Source organism: Egretta garzetta, unplaced genomic scaffold (genome assembly GCF_000687185.1).
Source record: "Egretta garzetta isolate BGI_Z169 unplaced genomic scaffold, ASM68718v1 scaffold210, whole genome shotgun sequence".
Taxonomy (NCBI): domain Eukaryota; kingdom Metazoa; phylum Chordata; class Aves; order Pelecaniformes; family Ardeidae; genus Egretta; species Egretta garzetta.
Window position 1 is genome coordinate 912,407 of NW_009258218.1, and position 21,336 is coordinate 933,742.

The following is a 21,336-nucleotide window of genomic DNA, read 5'->3' on the forward strand; positions in this document are numbered from 1 at the left end:
TTTTCCTTCATCCTACAGGTCATTACCAAATATATTGACAATATCTCTACCAAGGGAAGGTTTTGTCTACTTTGAAGTCAAAAGTTGCAACTGTGGCTTCTTTATTCATACCCAGATGATTGGGTGTACAGATAAAAATACAGCTGCATCAGCACAGACCGCAGTTTCACAGATTTGAAAAGTATACTGACTTCCTCTGTGTCTCCTTCATCCTACAGGTCATTACCAAATATATTGACAATATCTCTACCAAGGGAAGGTTTTGTCTACTTTGAAGTCAAAAGTTGCAACTGTGGCTTCTTTATTCATACCCAGATGATTGGGTGTACAGATAAAAATACAGCTGCATCAGCACAGACCGCAGTTTCACAGATTTGAAAAGTATACTGACTTCCTCTGTGTCAAAAACTTACTCGATGTAGCAAAAGTAGCTAAATTAAGGCAATTCCTTTAAAGTTGTGTGAGACATAATCACAACTTGAATGTAATGTAAGCAGACTCTGAGTTACTTTTACTTCCACTTACTTGTATCATCAAACTTTTATTATCTTTCTCCTCTACAGAAACATGCAGCCCTAGGATAGGTCTATTAAAAATGGCACAATACATACAAGAAGATCTTAAAGAGCATATACTGTACCAGTTTATTCCATCTAAAGTACTGTTACAGGTTAGCACCCACTATGGACAATTACTGTAAGTACAATACTGATTAAGTCACTAATTTTTATAAGTTTTTTCATTTACTGTCATTATGGTCAGAACATCTTTTAGCAATTTCTGGCAAGTTCTCCAAGAATTTCCTCACCAAAATTTTTTTCCAAATCACAAATGAGTTCCCCATTTTTGGTTAGTTCTTTCCTTAAATCAATCATCGCTGCCACAAATCCTGCCAACAATCAATAACCTCTGGAGCAAGAATCATTTACCTTGCCAATCCATAATATTACATCTTAGGGAAAAAAGCTGGGAAGGAGATAAACAAATCAATTTACTAAAATATCTTTTCTGTCACCTATGCGTCAAACTACCAAGATATGCCCCTAAGCTAAACTCCATGTACATTAAGAAGAAAAAGATAACTTTATATTAAGCTTACAGTAAATAGACATTTAACACAAGCTTACTGAAATGTTTTATGAACATGAAGCTCTAAAATACAGGTATTATAACAACATTACATTATCTAACCTAGTAGCAAACACCAGTTACATGACACTGGCATTCATCAACTTAATGTTGCCACAGACAAAAAAAACCCGTAACAGTAATGAACTAACAACAATCCCAGGTCCCAGGATTCAAATTTATATCCCTTCCTAATCCATCCACTTCTACCCCAGTATGCTCACACAGGACAGCTTTGTTTATTTAATTTTATATTGTTATAAATTAAGAAGATTAACAATGATACTGTCCAGAGCATCTAAATCAAGATAATATCAGCAAAAACAATCTGACAGAGCAAGAGCAAGCAGAAAAGACACGAGAAGGAAAGAAGGATGAAGAGTTAATCACCAAAAAGGATAAAAGGAACATGAGAAGACAAAGAAAAGATGGGGAGAAGGAAAGATAGGAAGAGACAGAGGAGACTTCAAAAATAGCAAAATAAAACAGAAGAGGAAAGAAAAGTTGATCAGAATCATGGAATCATGCAACAGTTTGGGTCAGAATGGAACTTAAAGATCATCTAGTTCCAATCCCGCTGCCATAGTCAGGGACACCTTCTGATTTTCTTCCCTTCTTTCTCCTTGCTCTTCTTTTGCTCCTTCATACCTTTTTTTTCCAAGTGGTAACTAATGTGTATCTTAAAGAGAAAAAGCTCTCAGAAATGCTGTATCACTTACAAAGACCTTAAAGAATCTAAAAGTATGATCTCATAATTTTCCAGGTTTCCAGAGACCTTAACTTTCTGATGATCTAATAGGATTACTTCCTTTTCAGAATAAAGATACTCCATCAAATGCTCTCCACGTGAGGAAAACACTCCAACATTACAAGAGCATTCTGAAATAGGAAATTATAGCCACAAGCAGAACCTTACCTTTTCCCAAATTTTTGTATTCGTCATTAACTTGCAGCTGAACATTCCAAATATTCCGTAAGTCTGATTATTAGAAGTATTTAAACATTGATAAAATAGTTTGATTTAGGCACAGAAAAAGAAGCAAGACTATTATTAGAAATAAATTCAGTCAAAAACCAGGGTGACAGACCAGCTGAGAGGCAGCTACCTTCCAGTTCCAATGGAGTTACATTCCAAGTAAATGGAAGAGCAAATCATCTGTGAACTTTTTGACTCAACTGCTTCTGGAGACCAGGCTTATTAGGCATAGCTTGCCTTGGTTCAGGAAAAGCTGAGGAAAAGGAAAGTTGCTTGATTCAGAGTAAGACATCAGAGAGCACAAAGTAAAGAAAAACAGAACTAGACTTCAGGGACTTCAGAGTTTTGTCAAAGAGTGGTAAAGGAAATGTTTTAGACTTTTCCCTTGCTTTTCAAGCTGGGCTCTTCCTTTCCTGTGTTATATCCTGTTTCAGAATTAGTAAAAGCAAAACATTTGAATACCTCTGCTGTAAAAACACTGCTCTAGAACATTTTAACCCAATGAATCTGTTCTTGCAAAAGACATTGGAAGTCCCAGAGCCTGCCACATATGCAGGAAGTGCAATTCACAGTAGACAGTATCTTATGAAAAGATATAAGACATTTCATATCAAGGAAAGATAAACTGTAATGTCTATGGGAATAAGCTGAGCAGTATTGTTTTCCTTAAGCAATGATACCATGCTTTATTAGTCTATCATGTGTTTTAAACAGCACTGTATAGACAAACATAAACCAACTGTAAAGCCAGAATTTACTGAATGCTACTTAGCAGGTTACGTGCTTCCCTAACAAATAAAATTAACAACACATATAGGATATGTCACTTTTACTTGGCATTTAGGATGATCTAAGCTGGGTTGTTCCACTCCTCCTGCAGCCCCAGACCCATATGTTCTTGTTCATTCTCTTAGAAGGTAAATTCTCTTAAAAGGTAAATTTTTAAGCTTGGATGGGGTCTTAGATTAGGCATGTAAGAAAACTGTAGCCACAACTATGCTTAAGTTTCTCACAGAGCAATGACTTGATTTCGTTCTAATGCTTTTCTAACATTGTGTGCGCTTAGTAAAATAGAGCTTATCCCAGACTGTGCATTAAAAAAAAAAATGACAGAAAATAAATTACTTACTAGCTCTCAATATGTATGAGATCATGGCTTCAAGATAAGTCATACAATAATGACCTAGTCTCCTGAAAGTAGTGACGCACAATCCTCTGCACCATTAAGAAATATGCCAGACCCTTGTCAGAGTATCTCAAGCTTAGTGTCACTCACAGATAGCAAACCAGAGAATATATCCATACAAGTCACACTGAAATAAAGAATCTACGATTTACACCCTTTTTCTGTGCCTTCCAACAAACTCTAAATCTGAGGAAAAAAACCACCACTACCCAAGATAAGATATGGATATGAATATAAATAAAATGGCTAGACAAGGAGGATAACTTATTTTAGACATCAAAGTAAAGGCTGAAATTTTTGAAGCTGCCTTCAGAAGTGAGATCACCCAAATCAAAATCCTAAGGCAATACATAAATCTCTCTTTAATGATTTTACTTATATTTAGATGTTACATTTAATATAAGACTGTGCAAACTATTTGCTTTTGTCCCACCAAACCAACCGGATAAGATCTTTAATAGAAATTGCCTTTGTTAAAAAGAAAATCAGATGCTTTGGTAGATAACATATTCCAATAAACCCCATATTCATATTCTTTGACAATCAGGTTTCACTTAACTTTTTTTTTTTTTCCCCAAGTAAAATATTGAAATATTTAATTCTGTAAGCATCCAAATGTTTCAACAGGAACACCACAATGTTTTGTTTCGTCAGAAGTATTTGTTGTTCTGTGTGCCTACAAATGGCACTATTATGTAAAGATACTCTGATTAGCTTGAATCAGGCACTGGAGGAATTCTAGAGCTCCTGAAATAAACTGAAAATAGACTCCAGCTGTGCTGCTGCACCAGTTTACTGCTCAATTTCTAGCTTAGGAATCTTTACACTGCACTGCAAAGTACAGCACAAACATGTTGCTTCGCTGGGAAACTCCCAAACGTGGCAGCTTCTTATTCTTGTAAGAAGATCCAAGTCAGCGTCCACGGCACGGGTACCCACACAGAGGCCCTTTTGGTTCTACACAGGTTCTCAGTTTTACCCATGCGCATTCGTTCCCTTGCCAGACAGGGTCGTAAGCTTGGCCGTGAGCAGAAGCGGAGCGCTATTTGTGTGGGGACTGGGCATGGCACTGCTGCAAGAGGGTGGTGGAGAGATGAAGGGGGAAGGACGTGAATGCCGGCAGGGAAGGGGTGGAAATGGGAACACCCGTCTGCAAGGGGCAGGGGGACCAGTTGCCAAGTGCTGCTGAGAGCAGGAGGACAGCCTGCGGGCAGCCAGGGCATCTCAAAAGCTCAACAAAGCAACATGGCTGCCAGCACTGGGCTCACGCTGCAGACAGAAAATACACCATTTTCTTGCTATCAGAATTCAAGTCATTCCCTGGAAACTTTAATCACAAATACAACAATGTGCATCATGCGGAGTTAATTGTAACCACGTAAAAGCAGGAAAACCAGGCTGAAGGCTTCCTATTCATCCTGCTGTGTGTCCTGTGAAGGCATTGAGCACGTTACAAAGATCAAGAATTGACTTCTGTCCAATTTTAAAGGGAACAGCTATAATTCAGGTTGTTTGAAATGCAATTCAGTTGATAATTTGAATACAGGAAAAACAAATACATTTTTTATAAAGTATTACTTCTCACTTTTCTGAGAACACAATGAACAAATTCTTCCTCCTCCTCTGGAATACCGTATTTTTTTATTCTCACCTTACCTTCTTCCCCATTCTGTAGCTTCTCTTTTTATTCTAACTCTCACATAAACCCTTGGTCATTTCATGCATACAACCTTGCCTCCCATTAAGCTTGCTTTTGTCTTTGTCTTTATTTTTAGTTTATTTTATCCACAATTTCTCCAATCTTCCTAACTGCTACTGCTTTTTTCACCTATGCCTCCTTAACTACTTACGTTTTATTCCTGCTTCGTTTAATCAAACTAACTAGCTAAGGAAAATCAGACCTTACCTGCCTCCTTGTTCACTCTCTCCATGTTTCTACTTGATCTGCGCCGTTTTTTAAGACAAAGGAATTCAAGTCATTTTAAAAATCTGATAATGAGTTAATTTCATAGAGAACAGTGATGCATACCCTGTACAAATTAACACTGTTAAAACAAAATTTTATTTTTATGCGTCAGGAAGACTTAAGATTAATTTTCTCATTTTTTTTTTAACTCCAACACCAGACTGCTAAAAAACACTTCAAAGTTTTAAAATGCTACTTGAATTTTCAGACCTGCAAATAGAAATTTCCCTAAAATGACTGCTAGAATTAGTAGTTCAACAGCATTACTGCATAAAATTCCAGAATGCATCTGGATGCCAACCATAAAAGCAGTTTGAAAAATCTCGGCTCTGATAACAAGTTCCAAAGCTATCTGCTGATGGTCATTTGGCAAGGGCTGGGAATACCCACTTTTACAAAGCTCCATTGATCACTGAGGTTATGCAGCGTAAGCTACTAGACCTTTATCTAAGACCAAATGCGTAGGGAAGAAAAATAAAACCACTCTAAAATATGTATACAAAGAAAATATTTTTTTCAGGATCATATGGAAAACTATTACTTACATGAAATTGAAAGCCAGTAACAGTAAAAACGGGAATCTCTCCCAGTGAAGTGTTGTTTTGTGGAAGATTAGGACAAGACTGATACTCAGCATAACTATTAACACTAAAAACTGATTAAGAAAAAATGCATAATGAAAAGAATAAAAATCTGCTATGATAAAGGACTTTGTTCTCCTTTTGTGAAAGGGATGAAAATGTTTCCCATTTCTTCTGTTTCTTTTTTACACAAGAATTATTGGTTTGCAATACCTAAACAGGTGGGACACATTTTCATCTCTTTCACAAAAGCAGAAAGAAAACGAGGTAGAATCCACTCCTCAAAACAGAATAGGCCATTGAGACAGCACTTATGGAAAAGGCTGAGCACATAAACACAGGCATTTAGTAAAAGAATGCAGAAATCAAATCCCCAGAGATGCTTCGATGCTTCACAGTCCGTAAGACAAAGCAACGCTTCTAAGCTAAAACTAGTTGAGAATAGTTTTTTTTTTTCTTCTTATCACTTTTTTTTTTTTTTTTTTTTTTTTAAAGACCTGGATATGTGGGCTGTAAGAAGCTTGGACTAAAAATTCCGAAGTGCTACTAGAGGCAAGTTTATAGTGATGTATCAGCAGTCTGAACAAGAGGATCACTTCTAAAAACCCACCTGCTGCTATATACAAGACTAATTACAACTAAAAATCCTAACACAGTTTGCCTTAATCACCACCTCAGAACACTACACGTACTGCGGCACTAGAATTTGTGTAGCAGCCAGCAGCAATCGAACACAACTTCTCCGTCACTGGCAGCATGAACAGCAAACCCATATGACCAGAGCTCTTGTGCATCCCTGATTGCTACTACACAACTCCTGAAGGGGAAAACCAGGACATGACAAATTCTGCATGGGAGAGAGCAAATTTGTACATATAACATCTCAGGTGGGCATTCCTACCCAATAAAATTATGTCATTCCTTACCTTAAATAACATCTTTCAGGATATAAAAGCTGAAGTACGCCTCAACTGGCAAGTTTAATATACAAAAATGCAGTGACATTATATGTCCCTTATTCATTAACTCAATTATTTAGAGCAGTTTATGCAGCTTTATTCGCTAGAAGCAACACAACACTCAATGAGGTCTGACTCGGTTTCAAGCCAAAGACTTTCTGTAGTGCAGAGACCATATCGCAAGTTTCCACTAAAGTAATTAAATGGAGACATGATTATAACCTACTGTGCATAATTATGCAAAATTTGGTATTGCTTTTTATGTCGAGACAGACCCTGAATAAATATTAACATATTTCTGCCTGGACCCCTCACAAAACTTTTCAGATGCATGCCTCCCAGGGACAGGATGCTAAGCTGTAGAGATGACTGGATTTGTTTGGGGGTTTTTGTTTTGTTTGGGGGCAGGAGGGGAGGGGGGTGTTGTTAGCCAAGGATGCTACATGGGTTTTGTGGGTAGATAATAAAATGGGGATGGAAAAAAGGAGGGGGAAAAAATCAACTCAGATTCTTATGGAAGCCATTAATGGTAGGAAAACCACAAGTTTTCAAGTAAACTTATTCAGGTTATTTTTAAAAATATGAGATTGGATAACTTTAAGCTCTAATGTGTACACAGAGGTGCAAAGTATTTATCTGAACAGTAGAGTCTGTCTTGGAGTGTTTGCAGTTTCAAGAGCAGCTTAGTAGCCCTCCTACATGATCAGTCATTATGCATCTCTAGAACACTATTAAAAGGAAGTGCTGCTCTGGCACTTGCTTCTTGAAACCTAATCCAGAAAAGCTTCAGTGCATGCTTTAATTTAAACACATAGTTAAACTGGGAAATATTTCAGCATGTGCTTTTGTACCATTTGGGACAACTTCATTATATTTTGTCATTCTTTCTGTGGAGCCCTTAAACTCCCAGAATCCTCTTAATGCACTGATAATTTAAAATTGTATCACAGTGTCATAAACTGTTTGAAGATATCATGATCCTCTTTGAAGGTATCACATGTTAGACCCTAGATGAAATAATGAGCTTGGACTTGATGAGCAACATGACAAAATTCATTGTGTTTGAAGCAAAAAATAAAAATATGGTTCTATACTTAAAACAAAGGAATATGAAATGGATCAGTATTCCTTTAACTACTAGCTAATTCCTAATTAACTAACATCTTGTCTACTAAAAGAATTCTGAATGAATAATCATTTCTGATTTATTCTAGAATAAGAGCACCTCCAAAGGGAATGCAAGTGGCTTATTTCAAATTCCAGTTTGAGTACTAATTTGGATTCAACCTCAGCCAAAATTAGCTAAAAAAGTAGTCAAGCCTTAGAATCAAGAATAATAGCACTTGTGCACATTTTCACAGTTTTTAATAATAAACAATTTTTAGAAAACCTTCTACAGGGCTCTCTACAGAAGGCAGAACAGTTATGTTAGGAGTAATTTAAATCATTATTGCAAGATAAAATTTGGCTAGCCACTAAGGTTCCACTTGAATTCTTTTCCTTCTGCTCCAGGTCATTGCTCTCAATCACACCATTTTTTTTTCCATAATTTTTTAAAAATTATTTTTCATGACCAAATACCCAAATGTCAAACAAGAATTTCCAAAAATCAACCTTTAGGGACTGAGCTCTGTTTTGGTTCCTATCTGCTGGTTTGAGTCTTTAAAAGCCCTAGTCATCTCTTTCTGAGATCTGTTCTTCTCTCTGTTTCTTTAAATCACTTAATGCATTACTTATGAGTTGTGAAAACAGCACACATCTGTGAATTTTGGTCTGCCAAAAGTTGGTAGACTCCAACTTTATTTGCAGCCATTTGTTTTGTTTTTGCATGGTTTAAGTTTCAATTATTTTTAAAATTTTTTCCCCTTCAGGACTTTCATATTTTTCATCCCAGGAACTGTGAATCTCCTATATTCATGCTGCTAAAATGGTACAGTTACCATCTATTTGTAACCTTAGTTCAAAACTAGAATAATGTACTTACATGGCCACTCACTCTTTTTCTTTGCATCTCTTCAATCTGCTTTCATCGTCTCTAGTATCACTGCAATCATTTCTCAAACCCTTAGAGCCTATCCAGGTACTGAAGTGCCTCTGTTTGATAAAGCACTCAGACACATACGTAGTATATAAGCTGTCTTCCCATCCTCCTCTCATAGCTGTCTAAAATTTTCACTGTTTCCTTCCATTCATTTCAACCTCTACAATATACAGGCTCTTATGCAAAATACAGCCTACGCTTCCTTCCAAAGCAGTGATGTCAATGACCGCCAGGGTCTTCAGTTAATCTATTCTGATACAGGTAAGGACACTAGATTCTGTCCCATCTCTGTAGTGAATTTCAAACATAAAAAAACATTAAAAGTAGAAATGGCCCTCTACTTAAAAAAAAAAACAAAAAACCAAAACAACAACCCACAAACAAAACCAAAAACAAACAACAGTTAACAAAGCATTTTAAACCTATTTGGTGTGCCTTCATGAATGAAAATGTCTATTATTAGGCCAGTTTATTCTAGGAAGCACATTCTTCAAAACAAATTCATTATCAATACCTATCATTACTGCTACAATTAATTTAAGTGTCTCAATAATGCAAATTATTTATAACCTTTTATGTTGAAAATAAAACTGAGAATTTATATTTTGAGAAACTATGCAAGAAAATATCATATTGGAATTTAATCACAAGTTCTTTTCTCAATATTCTGTGCTGGTTTTAATAAAATTATAAATCATAAACGACACAAAATCTGACAGCTCTAAAAACAAATTTAGCAATCAGTAACGTCCTCAAAAAGCCATCGCATTTTGCAATGCAGCCAACAAAACTATGCAGTGACACTCCATAACACCCACTAAAAATCTTCCAAAGCCACACAAAAAGCAATATATTTTTAGTGCTTGAAAAAACAATGAAAACATACATAATTATAAGCACATTTAAAATTTTTGCTTCTTTTAATTGGCAGAAAACAACAGAGAGGAATGCAACCCAGGGCCCTTCAACCCCGACAAATGGCACAGGCAGAGAGGCCTTCTGACACCATCCGGCAGGCAGCCCTAAGCCCGCTCTTCTTCAAAAAGGGGCCTCCAATTCTTGACTGGAACCACCAAGAGCAACCTATCTCCTGTTCTCAAGAGCGATAAGGAAAGCAGCTTTGGTTCCTTTCTTCAGAAATCCAGGAGAGGCAGAAAAGCGTAAGCAGTAACGCTAACAGCAAAGTACATTTTTTCAGTGGATGAGTTGGATGAGCAGCTTTCCCCTTCTCTCTCCAGGCACATGAAGCTTTGATGGGCTGAGGGGACCCGCCACGAGTGACTGGTTCTTTGAGTTCGAATTCCATAAAAGCAAAGAGGGATCATTCTTTCGCTCAGAGCTATTTTTTTTCAGTTTGTCTGATGAGTCACGGATTGTCATCATTTGAATTACACTTTCAAGCTCTTCTATAGAAACACGAGGACTAAAAATACATGCTTTTGATGAGAGCTGAGATTCTGCCACAGTCACATGGCTCCCCAATTAGTCCCTTCTCCCTCTTCAAGGCTTGGTGAACTGTAATTCTCTGTTTGTGACATCAGGCTCATTTCCACAGCAACCAATTGAATTATCCCCCAATTTTTTATAATAGGAAATAAGCAATAGGAACAGACGAACTCTTAAGAAACAAAAGCTTCTCACTGTTTACATGCAAATGTCCATAGAAACAACCAAACAATAAAGGAAAAGAAATATGGAAGATACATAGAAGCACAGGAAATATAACAAAGGCATAATCAATGTTTATACATTTTACAGTGTACAAATACACGTTCAGTAATTTTATGACCATATCTCAGATTTTTAATAACCACAATATATGTTCAATACCAGTAACAGCTGATGCTGCAACACTGGGCATTAGTGACTGGCAGCGTGTATCTGTGCAGCTTCAAAGCTAGAAAGAAATCATTATTTTTGACAGAGGAAACAGGTGAGATGACACCATTTGCCTCTCAAGGATTCTAAGCCAGAAGGTACTGTTGCCAGCCACTGCACACCATGGATCCCACAGCCACAGAAACCTGAGAACTAGGGTTTCTATTCTGGACTTCGTAGGAACTCTTTTAGATTTGCTTCTTGAAACAGTATCATTGAAAATGGAAATACATAGTCATTGACTTTTCCCCTAGAGACTTACACATAATTCCCTTCTATTGCAACAAAGGCCCAGCATTTGGGAGCCTGACTGTATTATTTAAGAACCACGGATCTATCTGCATGTCTAAGAGTTAACACAAGCCCTGTTACTATCAGCAGTGCTAGAGGTCTGAGCAACTTAATGTTTCCCGGATACCTAAACAGCCACCGTGCCCTCAGTGGAAACACTGGAAACTGAGTAGCATAATCTAGAAAATAATCTGATTATCCTAAAAATAAAGCTCAAACACTATCCAGTCTCAGCACAACCAATTCAATATCTGTATTGTATTGAACTATTATCTTTCTCTGCTCAGTGAGACTGAATAAACACTACCGTCTTCTCCAGGTGTTCCGACCGCCTTCTCTCCTCCATTCTCCCAGATGAAGCAGATGGGCAAGATGGTTGCAAGTAAAATACCATCTTCTAGTGAGGCCACTAAGTGTTCTTGATGATGGGACAGTGTCCTATTCATGACACAGCAAGCATGGCCAGCGCCTCTCTGTGCTCAGATGACAGGTTTATAACTAGTAACAGCCTTTTCTAACAGTAATTTATTTCTGGAATCTGAGACAATGCAACTTGGTACTATCTAACAGACTGCATCAATTTTTTCCTTCTCTAATTCCTCTAACGTTTCTTCTGTATGCAATCTAAATAGGCACAAAACTTTGACGCTTTCACTAGCTTTCCTAAAACGGACAAATAAAGTGTGCTAGTACTAGCACAACTGAGACCATTTGCTCTGTTATACTTCTGTTACCCCTAAATGAAAGTCACAAGTTTCTGAGCCACCATATTTTTGACCCTGCCACTCCATCATTCAGGAACCAGAAGCAGCTCTTTAGGACAGGAATTGAAGCTAAAAAGAGCTGGTGCTTCATTGAACTGATCCTGCTCAGGACCAATTTGTCAACATCTTCAAAAATTCTGAATTACAAGTTTACTCTGAAGGCCTATTGCCTTCTCTGCTTTTACTAAATGGATCAAGCCTCTTTCTGTTACGATCTATGGCCTCTTGCTAGCAGTCTCCTGTCAACAGCTTGCAGCAGAAACAGTAGTCTTGCATTTTGATGGCTATAATCCCTTGATATCAGAACTCCTGAGCAAGTAAGATATTTATGGGAGCATCCTTTGTTCTGCAGAGGAATAGGGCACCTTATAAACAGCAAAGTATGTCCCAATTTTGCCATCCAATAGTCACAAATGCATATAAAATTCACTATTTTACTCTCTTAAAACATGTCTCCCTGCAGCTAGCATACAAAGTTTCTTGCAGTCAGAAGACAGGGGAGAATCCCTGAAATTAGCTAAGACGTGAACATAATACTGTAATAAGATCGCTTTTAGGATACTCAAAAAGTCACTCAGTGTGACTTTCTTACTGCCATTACTGCATGCATTTCGAATAAAGTTCTAGGAAAGCTATTAGTTCCTAAAAGATTGTTTTAAATTAGAATATATAGTACCCTGAGAGGGACTGAAAGGACTCAAATGCACTTGCCTTTGTCATGAAATAAAGTAACTCCCAAATAATGTGATAGACCCTTTAGTCAAAGTAAGGAGGGCAGCACTCTCTTCAGCATTGTCCCTTTCCCTAAATAGCCTATTGTACCTTAAACAAGTTGGATGCCCTTCTTCAGCACAGGTATGGAAGCAGGAAAAAGGTTCTGCATACACCTGAGTGTCCCACCTGACTGCCACGAAAAGGTTCCTCCTTACTCACAGTCATGGACAGAGTCAATATGACACTGTTTACTCTAGACAGGTTAACTGGAGAATTGACTGGTTGCTGTCAAAAACACATCTGCTAGTCACAGATAGGTATATATCGTGGCAGAGGCACTAAGTGTTTTAAGTCACTAGAAAGCCCACCTCAGAGATCCAAATTATACTGTATTATTGTATGTTTATCAGCTTTTTTCCTTCAGAAATGCTTGGCTTACCATACCAGAATTCCTGTTGGAGGAGAGGAACCAAGTCCACCAATACTTCTGCAGCTGATGTTGGTGCCCACCTCTCCACCCCCCTCAACAACTTCATCTCTGAAACAATCTTCAGAGACCAAGTCCCAACTACAACTGGTTTAACAAAAAATAAATTCACAGCTTTGTGTTTTTTCTATTCTGGATTTTAGTCTAGTACGAGTCATAAAGTTGGATCTAATAATCCTCATTAGTGCAGACTGTATATAAGCACCTTCCTTTGGACAGAGTTCTTTTATTCTTAAAAAAAAAAAAAAACCAAAACAAACAAAAAAAACCAACCTGACTAGAGCCTTAACCTATCAGATACAATAATTCCATCCCATTTTCTCTAAATTGGTACATCACAGGAATGCGCACTAGGGATTTAAATTCACACATCTTAAGAAAAAAAATTACAGTGTTGTACCAATAAGCATAGTTCATAGTTCACCTCCCAGAAGAACTAAAGTGAGTGCCCCACCAAACCCTTGAGTGGGATACCCGTTTCTCTTAGTCAGATTTTTAGTCCCCAGTCACAGACTTAGAACTAGAACGCAGACTCCACAAATCATCAGCCAGCCCCCTTTTCTGGCCAATCCATCCCCAACAGGCCTTGCATGCAAAGAGGGGATCTCTCGTTAGACTCATTATCCTAGGCATAGGATATCTTTCAGCCAGTCTGACAGGCTCTGACAAAACTTTACGAGAACTTAGTTTTCTCCATCTTTACTAACAGCAGCAGAAACACCATACCCCTAAAATCCAATACTTGGGGTAAAACTATTCTCAGTAATCACGAGCAATTCTCTCTCTCTACTTTCCAAACAGCCAATAATAGCTGGTTTTAGCAATCTGTATTCTTTGATGAGGCCCATTCCCTCGTTAGAATTAGTACAATTCCATGTGGCACTAGATGCCTGGGATCCTCTGAGGGATTGCGTAATGGCCCATAGCTGCTGGTGACCAGCTGCCACACGCATGAAGTTCCCCACAGGTTATCATTTATACCCATTGTAAAAGAAAATGTTTTCCATCTGTGAGGACCTCCAGAATCAAACCCTCCCAAGAGTCTCTGCCAACTTAATTCTGGACCAAAACTTCTGCTGACTTTCCTGTTTCTCTTCAGAGATCTTTTTCACGAGTTCCTCTGTCTTGCTCCCCTATAACATTCTTACACTGTCTAGTTCTTGCAGTAGCTATTGATGCTACATCAAAAGACGCTGCAGCTGCTGATGCTGTTCCTGTTCTCACAGCCATTTCAGTAGCACTCCAACATCTATCTTCAGGCTGTGACACTCTGCCCAAGTTCTCCTCCACCAGCCTGGGAAAAAAATCACTGCCAAAAGTTTTGCAAAAAGTCTTTTTCAGGCTTTTTCCTCGGGGCACATTTTGTTGACAAACTCAAAAGGACAGACAACACCAAACTATTTCCCCAGAGTGCACATGCTGCCAGCGCTCAGAGGCCTATTCCTCCGCCTCTCTCCACCTACTAAGGGAAGGGCAGACCTTCCTTCTTTCTTTTAAAGCCTAGCTGAATCATGAAACTGTCTTGCTTTAACTGTTTCCAGTCCCTTCAATATTTTCTCACTTGTTTTTGGAGCAGGATCCTCTAAGCATCCCTTAACATATACTTTGGACTATAATAGACATAAAACTTCATTTAATAAAAAGGACATACAAAAGTCTTTATTAAAAGGATACAAACCCCCCTGTCCAAACTAATCAAACTTACCATACAGATAATAATCACTATGAAGCTATTTATATGGTTTCTCTCTAATGTCTTTACAATTCAGGCTACTATTAGGAATAGTACAGGATTATGCATATACTTGGTACTATAGAGTTTAGAAGAAACAGTCATTGCCTGAAAAGTCCCATATGTTCATTACCCCATACACTTTAAGTGATATTTTTATGCAGAAAAAACCCTGCATCTTTTCACCTTTCTTTCCCACAGCCAGCACTGATAATGAAATCTAAAGGAGAAAAAGAATATCAATTTTCTTCTCTTGAGTGCATGTAGTTCCCTAGAATCTTCAGTATTGGGTGTGGGTTACATGATTGTTATTGGTTTTGTTGTTATTATTATTACTACTATATAATGAGCACACCAGTTATCTCAGTTCTCTTTCTTTTCACGTATTCTTCTGAGGCATTTTAAAACCAGGCAAAGATCCAATGCAAAATATTTTCTACTATTCTCTCTTCAGAACAAGAGAAGAGAGGAGATTTTTAACTTGACTGGCAAGGAGGACACAGAGAGACTGTCTTTGGAAACAATTATTCTTCCAAAAACCACACACATGCAGATTAACTGCAAAGAGCCAAGTATTAGGTAATATGCTCTTTGAATTCTAGAAATACACTTTTCTTCTTTTTAAAGTAATATTTAAACTGTTCCAAAATATTCATTTGAAGCCACAAATTATTTAAGTATGGTGAGCAGATGAAAAAAAGTCTTAAATTGGAAGTATAAAGTTGCCTTGAATTGAGCTTGAAAATAATTCAGCAAAACAAAATTATGGATATTCCTTGGATTAATTTAGTGGAAGATATTCACTTACTAATAAGTTCTAAGTGTGGCTTAGAGGGAAATGTTTTGTGATGAGGAACAAGTGGTGGTGAACTCATTCTCCTTTGCTGTTCACTTACATTTATGGAAATTGGGAAACTCTGGTGTGTATTCAGGAAATTTTACATTCAGGGTTTGAGTTCACCAGGCAATACACTTGGATAAAGCTGAGAATCATACTATAAATATGTGATGAAGACGACAGGCAGACAAGATGTGGTAGGAACTTCTTAATGGGATACCAAGGACAGTATCTTGCATGCAGAGCTAGGAGCAGGCCTTGTTTAACTACACTTGCAAGAGTAGACAGGCTATCATCCAGCTGACAGAAAATGAATTAAAAGTGAAACTACACCGAACCAGAGTAAAGTGTGTTTCAGTCTGAAAGTAGCAAGCACACATCCATGTCCAAGCACCAGAATCCATGTGAGGAGTTTAACGGGCTTCATAGCGAAAGATCCACACACCTATTATGGTGACTAAAAAGGGGATTTAGGTTGAATTCAGACCTGTAAGCCCAGGAGAGCTGGACCTATAACATCCACACTCTGGAAGTAGGGTTCTGCACACATAACCTAACTCTGGAAGTACTTCAAGCTTACTATCTGTGCAGCCTGTATCTCAAGAAGGTTTGATAATTTCTTTACATGACTAAAGTAAGTTGATGCAGAAGAGAAGCAACTCATCTAGGTTCCTCCTAAGTTCTGTTACAGTCTAAAGATAAGACGACGCACTTAATTTCTCACTTAGAACCTGGATGGACCTGTTCTCTGCTATTCACAGAAACTATGATACTTGCAGATGTGACTGATTTCAGCAAAGTCTGGCAGCAACAGTCATCTTCATAAAACAGGTGGAAGTGAGAGAGGCTTGCCTTCTGGTTAGGGGAAAGGCTGAGAATATGTGTTCAAACTGAGGTTCAACTTCAAAAGACTCAAACTGAAATCTCTCAAGTTCTCCAAGTGCGCACTGTCTGCCATGCAGTAGAATAATCAGGATTACCGCCCCTTCCAAGACTGGATCAGAACTAAGGCTATCAGACCAGATAGGTGGTGCGTGCTTGTGTGGAGGGCAGCAGCTGAGGGTGTCACACCAGCAAAACACTATCTCACTCCATGGCCAGCTTCAGTTGTGGGGATTCAGCTTGAGAAGGGAACTCCCACAAGGGTTTTTTCAGACCACTAAGCAAATATGCAAATCACCAGCAAACACATTTTAAAGGAAGTATTTTCTGGGTGGATAGGCACATGAAATGCAGAACACCAACTCCTCTCCTGAAAATAAATGAGCAAACTTTCTTAACCAAATTTTTGTAGGCCCCAAAGAGAAGCAGAAATCAAAATACACCCTGTTGTGGTTTAACCTGTCAGGCAGCTGAACACCACACAGCTGCTCGCTCACTCCCCCCTCCCTGAGTGGGATGGGGGAGAGAATCAGAATTAAAAAAAAGTAAAACCCATGGGCTGAGATAAAGACAGTTTAATAAGAGAAAAGAATAACAATAGTAATAACAATAACGCTAAGAGACTATACAAAACAAGTGATGTACAATGCAATTGCTCAGCACCTGCTGACCAATGCCCAGCCCATCCCAAGCAGCAATCACTCTCCCCTCAACTAACTCCCCCTGAGCGTGATGTCCTATGGTCTGGAATAGCCCTTTGGCCAGTTGGGGTCAGCTGTCCTGGCTGTGCCCCCTCCCAGCTTCTTGTGCCCCTGGCAGAGTAAGGGAAGCTGAAAAAGTCCTTGACTGGAGTTAAGCACTACTGAGCAACAACTAAAAACATCAGTGTGTTACCAGCATTCTTCTAGTACTAAATCCAAAACACGGCACTATGCCAGGTTCTAGGAAGAAAATTAACTCTATCCCAGTTGAAACCAGGACAACCCTGTGCTTAAAGCTTCCTACTGCTTAGCGCAAGGCACCTCAACACACTCCCTCTTTGGGCGCACCTACTGAAAGTTTCTGGTTTGCATCAACAATAGCAGATGCTGTGAATCATGAACACGTAGCATCTGAGCACAGCAATAGGATATAGAGGTGTAAGCGTGAACTCTGGATTCTACCCACTGTGCTCAGGTCAGTCTAGTACACTCCTCTCTAACACTTTGTTTAAGAATTTCTTCATGCTTTCTTTCAAGTCTTTACCATTCAGTATTATTACTTTTTAATTGCACACCAAAATGTGCGTGCACTAATACATCACAAAGAACTATGTAGGTCTTACTATCTGAAGGGCTGTATGACTTACTTTCAGTCTTATTCATATCTTACTATCAAATACCTGCATAAATTGACTCAGATTAAAAAAATAACTCAATGTATGTTTGTATAAGGAACTTAACCATTCTTTTCACATTTCAGCTTGTTGTTGTATTGGGTTTGCATGGCAAGGTTTTGGTAGCGGGGGGGCTGGCTACAGGAATGGCTTCTGTGAGAAGATGCCAGAAGCTTCCCCCACGTCCGATAGACCCAATGCCAGCAACTGCGACAAAGTCAAACCTCCCTACAGCATTACCTTCTGACACCCAGATCATCTCTCCTTCCTGCAGGAGACCCATGGGGACCTCAAGTCACATGCTGGCGAGAAGCGTGGAGTGCCTTTTTTTTTTTTATTTTTTTTATTTTTATTTTTAATTAAACTCTACCAAGCCAGCCAAACGCTACTAGAAATTTGGTGATTTTTCAGTTTGCAATATTGCCATGTTCAACAAAGACAATGAAATATCAAAGCAATTATACACTCATAAAATTCCACAGAATTTAATTACAATACAGTAATGAGTAAAGGCGTGTATCAAATTCAAAAATGTTGGATCCAATTAAATATTTAGTTTCTTAAACTGCATCTTAAAGTCTTAAATCACATATTTAAAGATACTGCTATTCAGTCATACAGTAAAATTAAATTGGACAGCTCAGAAATTCAAAATAAGGTCCATATCTGGGTTATATTCCCTTGGCATTGTGTGTCAAAGTCTAGATACTATTAACAATATTTTTTTTTCTAACTGCCTCAGAAATTAACTACTTATACAAAGATGCATCACATTTCACATTTTTGGACAACTAACATCCTTCTATTCCAGACACGGAGAGGAAGCTTGAAAGACACCTTGTCTTTCTTTTATATACACACACAAACAAATACAAGCCATTTCACCAAATACCTCATCCCAATACCAATAGTTCTACTAAAGCAAAGGCTCTGAACTATGGTGCGTGCAAGAAGTGCTGGAGAAGCAAAGAGAAGCACTAAGAAAAGCAATATATTAAATGCCCTTTTTTCTCATAAGGAAGACAACAAATATGTTGGCAAACACTGCACTGAAGGCTTAAATTGTAAGAATGCATAGGAAAAAAGGTAACTATTCTATCTCTCTCTATTATAAGTCTTCAATTTCTGATATTGAATAAATTAATGAAGTATCATTTTTAAAAATTTTCCCAGGAAGAAGTAAATATTTTCAGAAGTAAATACTTTTTTTAAAAGACTGTTATACTATGTTTACCATCCATTTGCTGACGTAACTTAAAAGAAACAAGCTTATTCATATCAAACATAGGAAATGCAAGATTTTCTTTGCAATGGTCTCTGAAAGCAATGGAATATCTATACAAAACGTGGATGTTTTCTTTTTAAGCTCCATGTAATTGCATCTTGTTTCCCTTTATTTAACGTTTCTGTGCATTACATACAAATAGAAGAACTACTAAAAAGCACGGATATTTTCATTTCTCAGACTCATACTAGATCATTAAGGGTGCCTTTTAGGAGAAGGGCCTAACTGATTAAATACCAGACAGGTAGCAATGTCTTATACTCCACCATGAAATAAGAAACTGAATAAATAGCTCCTTACTTGGCAACATCATCAAGGATTTAAAGCAGTATATGGAGCAAATCTGCTTCACCTCTATAGCTTATCCTTTAAGACAAGTAGGTGGCATGGGAATGAAACATACTTTGTTAATTAATAGGATACTTTAAACTAGATAGCAATTTTAGAAAACTGTGAGACTCAAATACATCTGTTCCAGAAAGCATCATGTAAGTATTTCTACCTAGTTTTTTTTTTTTTGTTCAATGACATTGCATTATAGGAAGTATTGTTCAAAGTATCATTCATGGCTTAACCTGATATAAGGAAAATATTACGAATCTCAATCACATCCCAGAGGAACGTCCTATTAAAGCTAACTCTAATAATCATTATTCTGTTAGATGATTACACTGAAATACAATGAAGTATACAATGTGAGGTCATAGGCACAAAAAAAAATACAGCAGTCTTCATTTTACCTTATATGCAAATGTTTCCTTTAGTAATAAATCAACAACATTCATAAATTATATGAGATTTTCTGTTTTTAAAAACATATATTTAGATCATATATCATACAGGAAAACTTCCTAAATGTTCTTGACCTTTTCCAGTGCAGTTCTTATCGGGCTTCATAAACCACCTCCTAAATCTAAATTCTCATGTTCAGTATCTGTCCTCGAAGCACAGAATTCTGAGACATTTCAGTTGCTCAGCCAACTTAAAGGAAGCTTTGCCTGAGCAGTAACTAAAGAACTGGCTCTGCAGCTTGAGGAGTTTTTTGTTTCCTGCTCTTTCATAAGACAACTCCTCCTGCGCACTGGTTATAGTATTGGAAACATCATACCGAACACCTCAATGCGTTTCTCCTGGAATTTCCATGTTCCTTCCATGACTGAGCAAGCTGCCTTTTTTAACTACAAACCCCACTCTACTGGCCTACAAATTGTTATGGTGAATTTAAGGCAGCAGAGCCATAAAAATACACTTTCTAAATAGCCACAGACACATAACCCATAGTCAGTCTACATGGTACCATACTGCATAATAATTTAATAATTGTTCAGTAAAAAAAAAAGTTACAGACCCTAACTTTTTTTTTTTTTTTTCCCTCCAAAGAACAGCTCTTTTGGATAAAAAAACATAAACCATAATTTAACCTCTCACTTGACAGTGAATAGTATCAATAATATTATATTGTATTCTGCATTCAAAATATTAAAAATATTTAGTTAGCCATAAAAATAACATATTTTAAAAATTACTTACATTCTGCATATTTCTGAAGCTGAGAGAACTCTCCAGGACTAAGGTTAACCCACTTCTCCTGGCTCGTCATACTGGCAGTAAGGGTCCTCGTTAAATATCAGAAAAACATTCCCTTTGATCCAAGCGATATAAACTCCATAAAGATTCGTGGCTTCAGTTCACAGTGCTTGGAGACTGGAGAGATGGCATCAGTCTACGTGGATGAGGTTTTTGATGCTATGAACTGTTCCCAGCGTGTTGGTTCAGTGGTGAGTTACAGCACTGTTAAAAGAAGAGCAAGCATAGAAGCATAAATACCATTTTTACTACTGAAATAATTGTAACCAATAAATATTTTCTTACATATAGTTTTGCTCAAAATCTTTCCATACAGTATTTGCCCATGAATAGTTTTGTATGTCTTTCCAAACTTTATTTTTATATTTCCAAATCCTTATGTGCAGCACTGATAATCAAAAATTATTGATTTTTTAAGATCAAATCTTATCTGGACACCTTGTGTGGGGATGTTGCTGTTTCAGTAACAACCACTGCAATAGTAGATACTATCCATCAGTAAACTTAGTTCCCTATGGTTTTACAACGGGATTCAGGTAACCGGGTGTGTATCCAATTACGTTGTTGTACAGTGCTGTGTGGCCTTTTCAGAAATGTTCCGAAGCTTCTAACTCCCCATGTCAAAAATGAAATGGATTCTGCAGTTTGGTGAGAAATTCATGAGAG

At 37.7% G+C, this 21,336-nt stretch overlaps 1 protein-coding gene across 6 annotated transcripts in view; it reads right to left on the bottom strand.

Annotated features, from left to right (window-relative positions):
• The window catches only part of LOC104135121 (diacylglycerol kinase beta), a 324,024-nt gene extending 303,341 nt beyond the window's left edge, over positions 1 to 20,683 (bottom strand). For all 6 annotated transcript variants that reach the window (XM_035903305.1, XM_035903197.1, XM_035903424.1 and 3 more), the window contains exon 1: positions 20,614 to 20,683. In XM_035903305.1, coding sequence (XP_035759198.1) covers positions 20,614 to 20,683 — 70 coding nt within the window. The remainder of the gene's footprint in view (positions 1 to 20,613) is intronic.
• Positions 20,684 to 21,336: the final 653 nt, after the last annotated feature.